This window comes from Arachis hypogaea, chromosome 5, assembly GCF_003086295.3.
Source record: "Arachis hypogaea cultivar Tifrunner chromosome 5, arahy.Tifrunner.gnm2.J5K5, whole genome shotgun sequence".
NCBI lineage: Eukaryota > Viridiplantae > Streptophyta > Magnoliopsida > Fabales > Fabaceae > Arachis > Arachis hypogaea.
The window spans coordinates 41,792,404-41,811,848 of record NC_092040.1 but is presented as its reverse complement, the minus strand read 5'-3'; the positions used below and the strand labels follow the sequence as shown (position 1 = coordinate 41,811,848).

Below are 19,445 nucleotides of genomic sequence, written 5' to 3'. Positions count from 1 at the left end.
AATATATTGACAAAGAATATATTTAAAGTAAAAAGAAATATGTGTATACTTTTTACTAACGAAATGGTCGATTCTTCATATCATAAAATTCACCGATAATAGAATTTGTGTAAAATTTTTCAGTAATTTTTTTTCAATATAATTAAAATAAAATTATCAAGAAATTCATCTTTTATTTTGTTTCTAAGTTATTTTTCACAATATTCATAGTTGAAAAAGATCTCTTAATTGTAGCAGTTGAAACAGAGAGAATTAATACCAAATGAATAAAAAAAGACGGCTATAAGAAGAAAAAGAATTCACTTTATGATATTTAAAATTTTTTATTTAATTAAAAAATATTAGTAATAATATCTTTTTCAAATTTTTTTAATATTGTTACTTACTTTTTAGATATTAAAAATTATTAATATTTAAATTAGACTGAATTTTTATTTATACTAGATTAAATACTAAATATTTTTTTAAAAAAATTAAATTATACATAATAACTTATTACTCTTAAAAAAAGTTGGGGGGCCGAGGCCGCCACTCGCCCCCCTTATATCCGTCCCTGATTGCAAATACGGATCAAGTTCTTCTAAATAAAAAAGTTTATAAAATAAAAAAGTAAAAATGTAATCATTTTTTAATCAAAGAATTGAGATTTACAAATGAAAGCAATTATAAATTTAATAATAATTAATCTTTCTTTAAAAAAATTTTAAAAAAACATAAAAAGGAAAATACATTTTTAAGGCGTGTCTATATTATATGATTTTTTTATTTAAATAAATTAAGAGAAGAACTAAATTACTTGATTTTCCTAAATGGATTTTAAAAACATGATTAACCTAAATCATATAATATATAAATTGTCCTAGACTTTTGTGTTTTAAATAATATATGAATCATATTATTCTGGGCGATTTATGCATGAAATGCAATGCTCAAAAACACATAAATCGTCCCAGACTTTTTTGTGTTTCACAAAATGTATATAAATCGTTCTAAGCTACCATGAGTTACATTTTTTTATCCTAAAGCTCATTTTCCTAGCACGATTTATGTGTAACTAGTCACCCCCTAAGACCCTAGCACGATTTATGTATTACTATGGTAAGGTACATTAGGCTGAAACGATTTATATTAAAAAATACAAAGCTTATGACTATGGAATAATTTATGTGCTAAAAGAGGTTATAAATAAAGGAGAACCATGAATATCGATCCATAGTTAAGTTGAGAATTTTATGAAGATGGCTGAGAATGTGTTTTTGTAGTTCATTATCAGAAAAAAATTGATAAAAAAGTAAGAGTGTAATGTTCAATAGTTAAAAGTAGGTCAAAGTAATTTTGGAAAGAGTATATTATAGAAGTAAATAAAATTACGATAAAAAGTAAATAAAATTTATATTAATAAAACCAAATAAAAAAATAAAAAATTTTATATACAACATAAAAATGGTACAATAAAAGATAAAAAAATTTATATAAACAAAAAAATAAAAATATCATAAAAATAAGAATTTATACAACAATATTTGTCATATAAATAAAAAATACAATAAAATAAATAACAATCATATGAATAAAATTAAATAAAAATAAAATTTATAAAAAATATACATATAAAAAATAGTTTAGTAAATGATAAAACAAACTCATATGAATTAAGAAGTAATATGTACTCTAAAATATAAGATCAGCACACTAAAAAATAATATAAAAAATATTTATCTTGTACATAAAAATACAATGTGATCTTATATTTTTTATATTATTTTTTAGTATTCTGATCTTATATTTTTAGAGTACATACTATTTTTTAATTATTTATTATACTATTTTTTATATATATATTTTTTATGAAATCTTTCTTTATTTTATTTGATTTTGTTCATATAATTTTTTATTTATTTTTATTGTATTTTTTATTTATATGACAAATATTGTTATATAAATTCTTATTTTTATTAATTTTTATGATATTTTTATTTTTTTGTGTATATTTTATTGTACTGTGTATAAAATTTTTTATTTTTTATTTAATTTTATTCATATGAATTTTATTTACTTTTTATTATAATTTTATTTACTTCTATAATATACTATTTCTTAAATCCTCTAAATTCGTTGAAGGATTTACGAACATCCTGATCTACTTTTTATTACTGAACGTTACACCCTTACTTTTTCATCAATTTTTCTCTAGTAATAAACTACAAAAACACATTCTCAATCATCTTCCTAAAACTCTCAACTATGGATCGATATTCATGGTTCTCCTTTATTTATAACATCTTTTAGTACATAAATTATTCCATAATTATGAGTTTTGTGTTTTTGAATGTAAATCGTCCCAGCCTAATGTGTCTTACTATAGTAATACATAAATCCTGCGGGTCTTGAGGGGTGACTAGTTACACATAAATCGTGCTAGGGCAATCAGCTTTAGGATAAAAAAATGTAACTTATGGTGGCCTTGGACAATTTATATACATTTTATAAAACACAAAAGCCTGGGACAATTTATGTGTTTTTGAGCATTGCATTTCATGCACAAATCATCCCAGAGTAACATAATTCATATATTATTTAAAACACACAAATCTAGGACGATTTATTATATGATTTAGAGAAATCACATTTTTAAAATCCATTTAAAAAAATTGAGTAATTTGGTTCTTCTATTAATTTATTTAAATAAAAAAGTCATATTATATTTAATCAAATCGCTCGAAAATATTCTTAAGGAATATGTCCAACACCAAAAGCCTTTTCTTGGACAAAACCAAACAAATTAAGTGGACATACAACTTTTCCAACCACGCACTTATCTTCTCCTTTTACGATCTCGACTCTGCAAAAATTCTTTCTCAGGGTGTCTTTGGAATAAGGCTAGCCTAGGGAACAAGAATTCATAACAATCATCTAATAATCTAATAACAAATAATAATAGTAAAATAATCAATGGGGATGCAATGATAGGGTGTTGAACTATAGTAATCATCAATACCCATTGTGTTGTGCTGGTCAAAAGTCGGTGTCTGGAATCATTTTGGGTGGTTATGATGAATTTTATAATATAAGCTTTGTTCGCTACTCTTCCCCCATTAAGTGCATTGTTTATTTTGTTCGATCACATTTCTTCTTCTTAATATTATTGTTATTTTCATATGATGTTGGGTCACATTCTTATCACAGCATGAAGCCAATTATTTGATTAGTTGATTTCAAAATCTCTCTCTCTTTTCCTCTAAAGTTGATGATGATAATTATAAATAATTTATAGAGGACAGATGCAAAGGTTGCTAAGGGCTAATGAAAATGGATATTATCAAATAAGAAACATGAAAATACAACACCAAAAAAAAAAAACATGAAAATACAAAAGCTTTGCGGCCAGAAGCATCTCTTTGTACTGCCATCCCTATTATTTTTGTGTGTAAAGTATATTTTTTTTAATTTATAATTTTTTTAAAAGCATTTTTAACATTTTATTTTATTCAATTTTGTCTCTAATATTTTCGATTCATTCAATTTTATCCTTAACGCTTTCGATTTATTTTAAAAAAATCTCTAAACGTTTTTAATTTTGTCTCCAATATTTCAGATAGAGTTAACATATAAGGATAATTTTAATACAAATAAAAAACGTTAGAGATAAAATTAAATACAATTAAACTTTAAAAATATTTTTGAAGAAAATCACAAACATTTAGAATAAAAAATATATTTTACTCTATTTTTATTTATATATAATTTATAATTAAACAAGAGAATCTATGAAAGCAGTAGTCTTGGTATCTGCTTAGGCAGTTGTGATATCTTCAACAGCTAGATTCTCTCAATTCAAAATTCATTTTTTCTTTTTGTAGTAAAAGTGTTCATTTATGTCTCTCAATAAACCCTTATCTAAACTGTAGTGTAGTGATCACTACATGAGTCCATTGCATTTTTTTTATTTTTGGTTATGAATCATTATTAAATTCAATCAATTTGTCTGTGAATTATGCAAATGACACGATTAATTATTCAATTTATATTGATGGAGCTAGTGCCTTTGTAATTGTGAGCATTGCTGCCAATATGGTAGCTCGATACATGCATGGTAATTTAAGCATCTTTTAGTTGATTAGCAGCCACTTTGTTTCTTAATATAAATTAAAATAGCAAAAACTATATAATTTTCATCATTTTGCATTTCAAATTAATGTTATTTTTACCTTAAAAAATAAATTTCAGCTGCAAAGAAATAATTTTCACCTTTGAGAAACAAAAAGATAGCTTTTATTTGGTAAACGCATGCATGAGCTAAAACATTTTTCATCTGACTTGCACCTAACTTTAAGTTTATTTTCTTTCTAAGTGAAAAAAAAAATTCTCAAGCTCTGCTCTACTCTATTGCATTTATCTTTAACTGCTGGTTTGCATTTAAAAATTCAAACACTTTCCACTTTAATAGGATAGATTAGATTATTAATTAAGTGCATTATACTTGACTGTTAGTATTGCAAGTGTGAGGAGTATTGAAGTTAGTCCCACATCAAAGAAAGCAAGGAAGAGTGAGGAGTTTATAAAATGAGAGACCCATTAACTTAATGCCTTAAGATTTTGAGTTGGATGTGGTATTTCCTAATCTTATGTTATAATTTACAAATTAAGTATAGCCCACTCTAAATAATCATTATGGCCACAAAGTTGACAACACAAAATAAAGTATAAAAAATAAATTACTAGCTAATTAACCACCCTTTATTTATCCTTGGAATTTATTTGACCAGTGTTTGATTGGTAAATAGAAGTTCCACTTTCACAAAATTGTTATTTATGAATTAATGAACATTACTATATCTGCCACTTCAATAAGCAAAGAATGATTACTTTTATTGGTACGTTGATGCTTCTTTTTATTTCTTTTAGTGCCCCTAAAGTTTAGGCATGAAGCCTCTTTTGATTCCTAGAGCAGTGATAATACTGCATCATCATATGCGTTTGACAGTCAAATTGTGCAGCATTCATTTTCTTCGCAGTCAATTGCTTCCTTATCAAATTTTGTTAGTGCACGGTTCAAATTAATTTACTTTAAAATATTTTATAACCAAAGTTTAACTGATGAAACAAGAGGTAAATTTACACTTTAAGTGTCAGGATAGCTCAATAGAGAAGCTATATGGTATATTCCACTAGAAAAATTGACAAGTATTAAGTTGTGTTTTGTGACCTCACCAATTATATACAGAGTCGAGACATTTCTTGTTTAATTAAGAATTCTAAATGCTCTTGTATTCATGTTCTGTTTTCTTCTTCTACTGTATATTATTCAGTAAACACAACTAAACTATTCTTTATTTTAACAATAGCGAAAATTCACGTAAATTTGTCTTTATGTGAAGTTGCTAATTGAAAGTTGTTAGATAATTTAACATGTTTAACTAGTTGGATTCCAGAGTTGTATTAAAAGTTAGAGTAACAGAGAAGAGTAATAAAACTAAATTACAAAAAAGGTGGTGTGTGATAAAAAGTGATGGAAACAACTAGATACTTTATTTTCTTCTGAAAATGCATTACAAGAAGATTCCTATATACAATGAAGAAAGGCAAAGAGAAAGTGAAATTGGATACAGGTACTGAGGTACATACTCTAACCCAACAGAAGTCAACCTAGAACAGTCCACCCACATAAGCATAAACATTGCAAATACGGTGACTTTTATTGATGAAACTAAAATTGTAAAGTTGAGTCTTCCAGAAATTGTGCTTCTTTCACACCTCAAAACTCAAAATCAAAGCCATACTAATGAAACTGAAACTCTGGATCTTCATACTAACAGAGGATCTACTACTCATTCAACGCTTCAATCATTTCAATCTACACTAACAATAATAATAATAAATAAATAATATATATCATCAGCACTACATACATTCAACTAATTAATATTAATATTAATAAATAAGTGCGCTTCAAATGTACAAGTATATTTACCCAGAATTCATCTTGGTCTTGCTGTGTATTTGAAGTTGAACATGGGGCTTTTGGAATCACGCTGGTATCGTCGTTGCGTGCGAATCTGCCACGTATGCGGACTCGATTGTCGGCTAGTGTCTTTCGGCATGCATACTGCTACCATACATACACAATTCAGACCCTCTTTCTATCAAATTATGTTGTTATCTTCAATTAGTTTTTTTTTTTTTTATTTAAGGATATAGTATTGGCCAATAAATTGTTCCATCTACGAAGTGAAATTCAAACTTCAAACACTTAACAAACAAATTAATTGATCACTCGAATAACTCAAATTGATTTTTTATTAGTTATTATATCGGAATGTATATTAAAATAAGGGTATTTATCTATAGACAAAGAACACAATCTAATCGTAATAATAAAACTAATCTATATCAAATTTACGAAATATATTTGAATACTATACGTGAAAAATGGAGTTAAGAATTAATGAGGGAAAATTACGAAGAGAATTACCTTGATAGTCTTGTTGAACTTCCTCTGGCTTCTCTTGGCCCTGTACTTTGAGATTTTCTCTTTCCTTTCTTGGGGACTGTAACGCCCCACCTTCAAGTACGGTTCATCCGTCTGAAGTGTTTGAGTTGCATGCATGTTCTGTTCACCAAATGAAACAAACTTGAATGAAACTAACAATAACATTAACAGGGAGTTGTATTGATCGCAGCATATATAGTAGTGTAATGGAATTGGAACTTCTCAATTGAAAAAATATTATTTCATCTGTAATCTTTTAATTTTTTTTAAATATTTTTTCTTACTTTCATTTTTTAAATTAATAGTAAAAAATTACACTATATTCTCTCAATTGTTAAAAAAATTAAGAAGATCCATTTCCATAGTGTAACGGACCTACCTGCAAGTCTCCTGCACTGAAGACCCTCCTTATTTGTCCTTTGAAGAAATCGTTTTCCCACTCAGAAGTTGGGGAATCCATCAAAGTGTCGTTGTGAGCTTCACATGGTGGAAAAACTGGTTTTCTATCAAACGATTTGCAACTGGAGCTCCTCTGCAGGTAACTGTGAGGAAGACTTAGATGGTGCTGATGATTGTTGGAACAATGATCCGCCACCATTTGGGACTCTGAGAAATTGATGCATGAAAGGGATAAAGGATCAAGAGAATCAATTATGTTTTCTTGAGCTGTGAAGAGAGGAAGAGGATCATCAGAGAAAAGAATAAGGTCTGGGATTTCTTCATTGAACATGTGTGACAAAATATCAAAACCATGCATATCAGAATACATTGAAACTGAATCCAATTAAAGATAATTATATGATTGATATTCAAGTTATTATGTTCTTTGTTTTCGAGTCACAGGAAGAACACCCTGCGTCTATGTATATTTCGATATATAAACAAACAAGTCATATGTATATATTCTCATCAGCTTCCCTTCTTGTTCTATTTTTATATTATATAAATAGAACTCTCAACTTGCCTTGTTTCTTCGCCTCTTTTTCTTTTCTTTTATTCTCATCAGCTTTTCATCTTTTTAATGAAAATTTTTTTCTTTTTATTCCTAAATATTTTTTATTAATTTTACGAAAAAATTCTAATTTGAATTTTTTCTCTGCATCGTCGTTTATAGAGAAATACTTTATTTTTCTTATCTTTTCTCTATTTTTACGTTTTTTTTGTTTCTTTTTTTTAGGGTACTCTATTTTTTTTCTCAGATACAAAAATGAATTGTACTAAAAAAGTTTTGAATGTTGGATTGGCTTCCGTAGACTTGATGAACAACGGAGAAGACACCTGTGGCAACGTATTCCTCTAATCCCTTCTTCACTAGTAGTGGTTGATGGAGAAGAGAGTGAAACTTGTAAAGTCACTGGTAGTGAGTTGGCGACGGCGACAGTGGTGGGTTCACAGCAACAGCAAAGAGAATAATTAGAAATTTATTTTAGATTTTAGAAGAGGAAAAAGAAGAGAGACTAAATTAGTAGAAGCAGAGTTTAGGTTTTCAAATAGAGTTCGATGAGTTGGCAGCGGTGTGGAAAACAAGCGACGTCGAGATGATATAGTAGGTATCATTTCTCCACCGTCCTTCAGCAACTAGAGGAGGGTCAAGCGATAGACAAGGAGTGAGAGACAGAGGGAGGAAGAGGAGGGTATGAGAGACATGTCTATTTTAATCATTTCACATAATATTTTAGTTTTATTCATGTCTATCCTAACATAATACTAGACATTACATTAGTATCTTGTACATTGTATCCAAACACAATATACAAAGAATAATTTTTAATGTCTCTGTCTCAGTGTCATATTTTGTCATGCCCATAAAAATAAACGCTACCTCAGAGACAATGATGGCATGGAGACAGGACGTGCCATCCGGGACGAATTTGTTGACACCATTTGAAACTCAAAGTTGTTTGTTGTTATCTTTTCCGAAAACTATGCTTCTTCTAGGTGGTGCTTGAGAGAGCTCGTTGAGATCATAAAATGCAAGAACAAAAATGAACATGTTACTATAATTTCAATGTTCTACGGAATAGAATCCACACATGTTCGCAAGCAAACTAGAACTTATAAATACAAACTTGAATCAATTCTTCACATGGAATGCAAAAGAAAGAGGTTTGCCACATGTAATAACCCTAGCATATGTAATAATCGTAGATGATCAGAGAACTTTGATTAAAAAGAAGAAAAAGAAGCGCAAGAAGAAGAGGAACTGAATATCATTTGGCTATTGAAATTGAAGAGTAAATACCTAAATTAATCTTCAAAGATTTTAAAATCAGATATTTTAATCTTCAAAAAAATTAATATATAAATTAATTTCTAACGTTTTATTCTGCCAGACATACATAACAGTCTCCTGTATATTTTCTGACATGACTCACTTACGAAGAATGCTAAGTTAGCACTTAAACTCACACACGTGACAGTTAAGTATCCACGTATGCAAGGAGGACAAATCAATCACTAACCTTCTAATAAAAACCTTAAACACTCTATCACCTCCATCCAATTGCACTCCCCGCCGATCTCCACCCACACATCCTTTGCATTAAACTCTCTTGCCGCAGTAGCCACAACCTCCACCAAATCCTCCACTCCATTTCCAAAACCTCAAACATGAAAGCCATTAAAAGAGATAGAGAACCCCTATCTTCCCTGTCTCCCTCGTCCTCGACCTCGGATCGACGACCAATTTCTCTGGGTTGACTACGACAAAAATTACGTCTCCTCCATCTACTGCCCCGCCCATTGTGGCTCTGCCCGGTGCTATCTCACTGGCTCCACCTCCTGTGACACCTGCAATGCCCCTCCCCACCCAAGATGCAATAGTCACATACTGATGACTTCTCAAGAAGATGCCAACGCCTTCTCTATGATAGATTTTATAGTAGCTGACATTTTTTCCTATCAAAAAAGTTTTTTTTATCACTGACATTCTTAAAATTATTGAACCATAAATGCAAAAGAGAAAATTTTTCAGCTTCTTTAACCTTCACTTCATTTACATCTTCTATAGTGACTAAAACTTTGAAAATTGACCCAAAAGCTATGTCCACAATATTAATAGTGTCCCCACTAAAGAATTTTCTCTTATCACCTAAGCATTGATCTTCAATAACTTTAAAATGTTCTCAAATCTTTTCTGTTGGATTCTCTTTTCCTAAATGAATTCTCATTTTGAATAGCTATTTGCCTAACTTGTTTGCTCGAGTTAATCATCTATTTAGTGAGGTTGATAAACTCTGGTAAAACAGCTTTAACAATGCCATTCACAAGATACTTATGGGATGAAGATGTTCCAGTAGTGGATGGAGAAGAAAGACTTTCTTCCTTATCTTCTTCAAGAACCGTGTCCTTGATATCCTTTGTGCTTTTTCTCTTTGTCTGTTTTACTACACCACCACCCTTAAGATATGAAAATTTGTCTTCCATAGCCTCATTTATCATATCAACACCAAAGTACTCAAAGATGCAAGTTAAAAATATTCCATATAGAAGAGAGGCATTCTTATCACTTTTAATACAGTTAAACATATAGCGCATCATTAAGTAAGCAAAAGAAATCTTTATTTTGTTGAGTATAGCATATAAGACAAGAGTATTACAGAGGCTGACTCTTTGATATGAATCATTTTGGGGCAGTAAAATGTGAGTGATAAGATGGTGAAGCTGTGCTTTGAAAGGACCTAAGGCTTTATGTTTTGCAGTGACACCATCCATAAGGGATATGTTTGATAAACCCATATTTTATGATATATATTGTGCTCAAATTAAGTGATTTATTTAACCCTTCACCTACTTATTCATATAAATTGCATGGTTTTACTTTCCCTTCCCTATTATATGATATATGTGAATTACATGTTTCCTATGCTTTAAAAATAATTATTTTAATTACCCTTCATTACCATTCGATGCCGTGATTTGTGTGTTGAGTACTTTCAGATTTTATAGCGCAAGAATAACTTAAAGGATGGAGAGGAAACATACAAAAATGGAAGGAAAACACAAATTGGAGTTTTGGAGAAACTGGCAGTGACGCGTCCACATGGACGACGCGAACGCGTGGTTCGTGCAAAAGAGATTCGACGCGAGCGCATGGATGAGGCGAACGCGTGACCTGCGAAATACAACTGACGCGGGCGCACGACTGACATGACTGCGTGGAAGAGCGACACTCCAGATGACGCGACCGCGTGACCCACGCAGACGCGTGACGTGCGCGATCTGCAGAATTTGCATATCTCATTTCCAGCGATTTCTGGGCCCTTTTTGGCCCAGATCCAAACCCAGAGAACATAGATTGAAGGATTATAATTGGAGGAATCAACCCATTCATAAAGGATGACAATTTTATATAGAGAATACACACTTTTTAGGATTTAGATGTAGTTTTTAGTGAGAGAGGTTCCCTCCTCTCTCTTAGGATTATGATTAGGATTTTTAGAACTTAGGAATATTTTTATCTCACCTTTCTATCAGGTTCAATATCTTTTTATTTCGACTTCTCTTATTTGTTGATTATTGATGTTGCCTACTTGGCTTATGACTCTTCATGTTTGGATTGATTTTATTTTATGAATACAATTGAGGTATTTCAGATTTATGATTTTTCATTTAGCTTTTTTTTTATTCTTGGTTTTAATTGATTAATTGGTAACTCTTGAGTTGTCAAACTCATTGTTGACTGAAAATTGGAATTCTTCAAGAATTAACTCGAGTTCCAATAACTCTAGCCTTTTCCAAGGAAAGACTAGGACCTGAGGAACCAAACTTATTCTATCCACTTAACTTACCTTCATAGTTAGAGGTTAAGTTAGTGGGAGAAAATCCAATTCTCATCACAATTTATAAGGATAACTGGGATAGGACTTCCAGTTTTCATACCTTGCCAAGAGTTCTATTAGTTATTAATTTATTAATTCTTGCAATCTATTTCTCTTGTTTAAAATCTTTTTCAAACCCAAACACTATTTTTTTCATAACCAATAATAAATCATACTTCCCTGCAATTCCTTGAGAAGACAACCCGAGATTTGAATACGTCGGTTTATAAATTTATTGGGTTTTGTTACTTGTGACAACCAAAACGTTTGTACGAAGGGATTTTCTGTTGGTTTAGAATCTATACTCACAATGCGACTATATTTTTACAAAATTCTTTACTAGCAGAAAATCCTAACGTCAAAATGGTGCCGTTGCCGGGGAATTGCAAACGTGTGCCTTATTATTGGTTATTGTAAATATTTTTCTTTTACTTGTTTATTTTTTTCTTCTTTTCCCCCTTATTTCTGATAACTACTATGAATTCTCACCCCTCTCGCTTTGAGTTTGGTTCTAATTTTGTTGAAAGGAATGGAAGCTATAACAGGAATATGCATCAAGGTCTCAGCAATCAAAGATGGATGGATCCAAGAGGATATGATCAACCCTTTAGGCAACAACACCCTCCAAGATATCAGGGACAAAGACCATTCTACAATGCATGCCCAACTGATAGATTTGGTGGACCGCCTTGTAGCTACCAACAAGCCCACCCTGTGCTCAGAGACCATCCTCTCAAAATAACTTCGAACCACCACACTTACAAGCTTATTTTCACCATTCACTACCACATGATCGTTATCCGCCCCAACGCCAATCCAATTACTCCCAAGAACCACCACTCCCCTATGCGCCATGTCTATATCCATCAAGCCAAGAATCACATGTTCGCTTCGAAGAATCAGTAAACCAATTTAATGCAACCCTTCATCAACTGGAGCAAGCAATAAATCAATTATCTTCCAGATGTTCAGACACTCAACAGACTCCCATGGCTTCATGTGGAGAATCTAATAAAGAACGTAGCGTGAAGAAGCCGCTAGAAACTCCAGTGGACAACATAGAGCATAACTTCGTACTAGAACAAGTAGAGGACACTGTCATTGTAGAAGAAGAAGAGTTGGTTGAAGATTTAAGAGATGCTGAACCTCCACGGGAATACAGAGTCATGGAAGACCCCGTCAAGGATGTTACAATTGACGCTAAAGAGGATGTCGCACAGCCTCCAATGCAGATACCTTATGAAGAACTGGACAGAGTAACCCAAGACGCATGTTTCCTTGATGATGATAGTCACCAGTCAAGTCCTCCTAGTGATGAACTTGCATCCGCAAGTGAATTCTTTGAGACAGAAGAATCTTTCCCAAATGAATACGAAGATGATGCAGAGGTCGACTTTTCTCAACCTCCTAATTATGACTCAAGTGATGAGGAAGATATGGAAGACTTTGACCAGGACATGGCTGGAATGGAAAAGGTTTGCAAAGAAGTGGAGAAATTCACTGAATACCACAAGGGAGTAGAGCTTGCAGAACCACTGGAAATACTGATCCCAAGGCCATTACCGCCCAACACAAATTTCAAGTGGGTAAAATCCTTGACCTTTCTCTTCAATTTTCCACTTGAATATGGTTTGCTTGAAACAGATGGCCAGCTTAGAGCTCTTTGCAGCTTTAAGAGCAAAAGAGAAATGACTCGCACTCAGCACTGGTATGCAAGACTCAATGAGGTTTGGCCACTGCAGTGAGAATTCAGATTACTTATCACCTGACTAGAAAAATGCAGATCAAAATAAACACGGGTGTAAAAGTAGAGTTTGGGATCCTGGAATCTCTTCTGACACTCAACACCCCGGGAGCCTAGAGACCTGTTCGAAACTGCTCAAAGGTTTTATGTGCCTACTTTGGGACTCTGGAGGATGCTGGCATTCCAAGCACTGGTGGAGATTTCTGGACGAATTCAAGCACAAGCCACCATAGCAGGAAGCTCATCAAATGTCCAACTTAAGGACTTTAACTAAAAGTGCTAGGTAGGAGACAACCCACCATGGTATGATCGTTCCTTCTCCATTTTGCTTTGTTTTTGAATTTTGTTTGAACCTGAATTTCTGCATAACATTCATTGCATTCTGCATTCTACATATTGCATAAAAAAAAGAGAGAGCACGTGACGCGACAGCGTCGTTGACGCATTCGCATCACAAGTGCAGTAAAAGAAAAGGAAAGTGAACAGAGAGTCACGCTGAAGCACGGCTGGAGGTATGCCTTTGGCCCAAATTGTTCCACGCGATCGCGTGCCCCACGCGATCGCCTCATTTGCGGAAAATACCTCCGACGCGTCCGCGTCACTCACGCAAACGCGTGATCTGGATATCGGCGTAAAGATCCAACGCCCAGAAAGTTGGGCTGGAATCGTGCGGCTAGGGTGCGTTTAGCACAAAACAACCCACGCATGCGCGTCCCTGACGCGAACGCGTCACTTACACAGCACCTATTCCACGCGAAAGCGTGAGCGACGCGATCGCATCGCGCGGATATTATGATCCCCTATATCAAACAGAGAGTTGTGCTAAAACGTCGCTGGAATCGTGCGTCTAGTACAAATTCCATCGACGCGGTCGCGTGCGTCACGCATCCGCGTCACCCATCTTCTCTTCTAACCCATGCGATTGCGTCAGCCACGCGATCGCATTAGCCCCCCATCCACCTTAGCCACGCGACCGCGTCTCCCACGCAATCGCGTGGATTCAAATTTACTAACCCCCAGTGACGCGAAACCCTACCCATCGCGCTCCCATTCCACTTCTTCTTCCTCCTCTCCTCTGCACCTCTCCCCCTCTCAACCACCCCCCAGCCACCCCCGACCACCGCGCCGCCACCAATCCACCCCCACCCAACCCGACCGCGACACCCAGCCCTCCCCTCTCCTCCTTCTCTCTTTCCCCTCCCTCTCTCTCTCCTCCGCCACCATCCCATCGCCGCAGACACCCGCGACCGCCGCAGCTACCTTCACCGGCCACCGCCCCGAACCTCACCCCCCTCATCAACCTACCACTCTCGCCTTCCTCCGCCACTGCCATCTCACCGTGGCCAGCCCCCCACCACGACCGGATCCCCACCACCGTTCACCCAGCGCCGCTGTGCCCCTCCCGGTGCCGCCACATCACCACTGCCTTCCCGCTACCCCATCCCATTGCCCTTTACGCACCAGGTTCCGCCATAGCGATTCATCCTTGCGACTCTTTAGTTCATTTTTCAATTTTTGTTCCGAATAGGCTAGATAGAGATGCATGTTTGTAGTGGATTCTAGGCGGTTAGGTAGCTAGGATCTGGATAGTAGATTTAGGCATGATAATTGCACCGTTCCTATTATCTGTTTATCTGTTCTGCAATCTATTCTGGCTATGATGTTGATCCTGTTCATATGCTGCTCTTAACTATTTCATGCTGCTGTTTACACTGCTCTTTCTTATTCTTGCTATTTGTGCAGTCTTATTTCAATTCATATGAACTGATTCTTGCTATTTGTTTTCCAAGAACATCCGATTTTAGCTGGAATGCTGCCCAATTTTCTGCAAATTGTTTTCTTTTTTTACATTCAAGATTTGGTTCTGGCATTTCTCAATTTTCCAATTAATCAACCAAACCCATTCTTGAATGCACGGGCCAGCATTTTTATTCCTTTTGATTTCTGGTTAATAAATCGCATTATTCATGATTTGATTTTGCTCTTTTTACTCCTTCTATATCTATATGAATCATCATCAATACCCTGTTATCCCTGCTTGAATATGAGTTAACTGTTGTTTAAATTTGTGAAATTCTTGTTACTTAGAAACCAATCATCATGCCACTTACTCTGACCTCCTTTTTGCTAACTCACTGATTTTCGCTTTCTAACCTTTTTTTCAATTTTACCCACTTTTAACTTTCTAACTTCCCACTTTACCTTTTCACTACTTCTTTAAATTAATTTCACTCATGACATGATAATTGTTTTTCCTATTTAACAAGCTTTCCACTTCTAACATATTTTGGAATGTGATTTCTCATCTCAGCTTTTCAACTCCAAAACAATTCAAAATATACATTTATTTCACTCATTTCATTTTTCTACTGCTCCTTTACCACTTCATGCTTATCTTGTTATTTGCCTACTTGTCTTTCTGCTTTTATTATATCTCAGATTTCTATTTCTCTTTTTCAGAATGTCTGACCCTCCGCGAAAGGGAAAAGGAAAGGCAACAACTGGCAAACAGAAAAGAGGTGAATCCTCTATGTTTCTCCTGGAACTTCTGCATGATGAATCCTGGCGGGACAAGCACTTTACCGCACAGGAGAAGGTTGACCAGCTCCTCCCTGCCAATGATCCAATTAAGTTTGCAAACTGGTATTGTGAGCTAAAGTTTCCAGTATTTGCTACCTCCAAAAATCTGTACCTGGAGAGGACTTTGAAAATTCCAGAAGAACTACAACAGTACACCTCCGATCAGATCAAACACCGAGGCTGGTTCTTCTTAGAGCGAAACTTGACTGAGGTAAATGCTTCCTGGGTAAGGGAGTTTTACTACAATTATTTCAAGACTTCCCTGGATGCAGTGCACTTCAAAGGGAAACAGATACTGGTCACTGAAGAGGTCATTGAGGATATTCTGCACCTTCTGCCTAAGTTCGATCAGCCTGACGGTTACCAAACGGCTGAAGAGGACATGCGCTTTCTGAGATTTGACTGGGATGCTGTCAAAGAGAGGATAGCCCTTGACCCTACTGTCCCATGGGTCATGGGTACGAACACCACCATGCCTAAAGGAATCAAGCGGGTATACTTGAATGATGAGGCTCGACTCTGGCACCAGATCTTGAGTAACTTTATTATGCCGAGCACTCATGAGACAGAGCTGCCTGCTGCCATGATCACCCTCCTCTGGTGTGTGATGGAGGATAAGGACCTGTACCTGCCACGATTCATCCGGCACTATATGGCCAGGGTCCATATAAGAGGCACCATCCCCTTCCCTTATCTGGTTACCCAGCTAGGCCGTCAAGCTGACGTGCCTTGGGAGGACGTTGATGAGAGGCCACCTGCTGCGGAGTGCAGGAAGATCATTCCTCACAGTAGGAACGTTATGGCTTTGGGCTACAGACCTGCATTCCTTACTGCTTCCGATGAGACAGCCACACCTTCAGCTGCCCCCTCTTCTTCCACTGCTGCACCTGCCCCACCCACTGCTCTTCCAGCTGCTCATGAGCCTATTTACCATTTGGTGCATCGACTGTTCGCCCACTTGGACCGTATGGAGCGTCGCAACAAGCGACGCTATGAGCACCTCAAGTTGATGATCCGATCCGGCGGCAACATCCCCTCCGAGCCTGACACCCCTTCTGACACATCTGAGGCGGAGGCATCCACTCATGAGGATGAGATACCCACCCAGGTTGAGCAGGCAGGCTCGGAGCAGGCTGCGCCACATCCTGAGACGCCACACCAGATACCGGCCACAGATCTCGAGATTCCTGTCCAGTCAGACCCTCCTCTACAACAGACAAATCCTCCTACCCTCATCCAGTTTGCAGATCCTCAGACCACCATCGAGACACCAGCAGCCCATCCTTCCAGAGATGACACTTCGTCACACCCTGCATGAGTGAGCATCGAGGACGATGCTATTATTTAAGTGTGGGGAGGTCGCCATCTCTGGCATCTATTCATTTTGGTGAACTACTACAGACTCTCTTCTTATTTTGTCTATTTTCTGTATTTTTGAACATTTCTCTCTTTTGCTTTTGACTGTATTTTTGCATTACGCACTTTGGGCTGTATAATATCTTGGATATTTTAGCTTGATTTGTACCTTAGTTTACTAGTTATATATTAAGTGGATTAATTAGTATAGTTTACCCTTTTTAGCATATGATAGTTGATTTGATTGAAAATAAAAAGGAAGTAAGCTAGAGACTTTAACAAGAATCAATCCACACCCTTGTATATATAGCATTACATGTTAGTTAGTTAATAACATTTTATCAAGGAGGAACACTAAAACTTTAAAGCCATCCAATATATTTTACATTGAGAATAATGGAAACTCTTAATTTCTACTTGCATGACATACATAACTGATATATGATTTATGAGCTTGAGAACACACAGCCTGTGAGTTTTGAGCTTAATTGTATGGTTACATTCAGACCATAATTTTTATTCCTGTGTGTTTTGCCCTTCTTTTTTTCTGGTGTTCTTTACTTTGCTTTAATCTATATGTCCAATATAGAATATAGATACATACCAAGATAGGATTGAGGCCATGTTTGATTATTAACTCACTTATCCCAAATAAAGCCTACCTTTTATGCCATTCTTGTTAGCCCCCTTGAGCTTTTTAACCCGCTTCTGTTTTATAACCACATTACTAGCCTTAAGCAAAAAAATAAAATAAAAATCCCAAGTTGAATTCTTGGTTAGTTTAAGATAGAAATTGTGTATAATTGAAGTGTGGAAAATCTTATGAGAACATGGATAATAGAAAAAAGTAGGATATTAAATTGAACAAGTTATGTAAAAATTTGGGAAGCATGCTCATGTGAAATCAAAATAATTAAATTACCATGTGCATTAAAAAAAATTTCAATGCACATGAGACAAAGTTAAATTCAATGCATGGGTTTGCAATACAAAGTGAGAAAACTGTGGGCAATTAGGTTGGGCAATTAGGTTGAGAAGCTTTAATTTGCAAAATATGTGTGTTAGGTGAGATCTTAGACTAATCAAGGATTCACTTATTAGCTCACTTAGCCTTATACATATACTCCTACCTCTACTTTGGCCCCATTACAACCTTGAAAAAGACCTCATGATCTTTGTATGTCTATATTCTATAATTGTTGATTGGTTAGATGAAGAACAAAGTTATAGAAAGTAAGGATAAAAAGAAGAATAGAGTGATTAACCCAATAAACACTGAGTAACTAGAGAAGTAAACACAAAATCCAATGAGGGTTCAATAGCTCATCACCATATATCTCTACCTCTATTGTTAATTGTCTTGCAAGTTTGAAAAATATATTTTTCCCATCTCAATTGTAAAAGTGCTTTAACATTATCTAAGGTTGGCTATGCGTATATGATCCCTTGAGAATGTGACTTAATTTAACTACATGTAAGTTTTATATACAAGTGAGTAATAACTAGATTTGCATGACTCATTTAGGTAGTTGCATCTAGGATAGATTGCATTGCATGAGATCCCACCATTTCACCTTCACTCTTTTCTCTTGGATTTAGCATGAGGACATGCTATTGTTTAAGTGTGGGGAGGTTGATAAACCCATATTTTATGATATATATTGTGCTCAAATTAAGTGATTTATTTAACCCTTCACCTACTTATTCATATAAATTGCATGGTTTTACTTTCCCTTCCCTATTATATGATATATGTGAATTACATGTTTCCTATGCTTTAAAAATAATTATTTTAATTACCCTTTATTACCATTCAATGCCGTGATTTGTGTGTTGAGTACTTTCAAGTTTTATAGGACAGGAATGACTTAAAGGATGGAGAGGAAACAAACAAAAATGGAAGGAAAGCACAAATTGGAGTTTTGGAGAAACTGGCAGTGACGCGTCCGCATGGATGATGCGAACGCGTGGTTCGCACAAAAGAGATTCGACGCGAGCGCATGGATGAGGCGAACGCGTGACCTGCGAAATACAACTGACGCGGGCGTACGACTGACGCGACCGCGTGGAAGAGCGACACTCTAGATGACGCGACCGCATGACCCACGCGAACGCGTGATGTGCGCGATCTGCAGAATTTGCAGATCTCATTTTCAGCGATTTCTAAGCCCTTTTTGGCCCAGATCCAAACCCAGAGAACACAAATATAAGGATTATAAATGGAGAAATCCACCCATTCATAAAGGATGACAATTTTATATAGAGAATACACACTTTTTAGGATTTAGATGTAGTTTTTAGTGAGAGAGGTTCCCTCCTCTCTCTTAGGATTAGGATTAGGATTTTTAGAACTTAGGAATATTTTTATCTCACCTTTCTATCAGGTTCAATATTTTTTATTTCGACTTCTCTTATTTGTTGATTATTGATGTTGCCTACTTGGCTTATGACTCTT

The 19,445-nt window shown here is 35.1% G+C and overlaps 1 protein-coding gene across 3 annotated transcripts; it reads right to left on the bottom strand.

Annotated features, from left to right (window-relative positions):
• Positions 1–5,507: 5,507 nt before the first annotated feature.
• Positions 5,508–7,408, bottom strand: LOC112801463 (uncharacterized). 3 transcript variants are annotated; one of them, XM_025844200.3, is made up of 4 exons: positions 6,870–7,408; positions 6,473–6,610; positions 5,972–6,109; positions 5,508–5,854 (listed from the first exon to the last, which is right to left on the bottom strand). In XM_025844200.3, exons 1-4 carry the CDS (start codon positions 7,257–7,259, stop codon positions 5,825–5,827), a joined length of 696 nt encoding a protein of 231 aa, XP_025699985.1. In that variant the 5' UTR covers positions 7,260–7,408; the 3' UTR covers positions 5,508–5,824. The 3 variants fall into 3 exon arrangements, with proteins under 3 accessions (XP_025699985.1, XP_025699986.1, XP_025699987.1); XM_025844201.3 differs by having other exon boundaries at positions 5,972–6,106; positions 6,870–7,406; XM_025844202.3 differs by having other exon boundaries at positions 5,678–5,859.
• Positions 7,409–19,445: the final 12,037 nt, after the last annotated feature.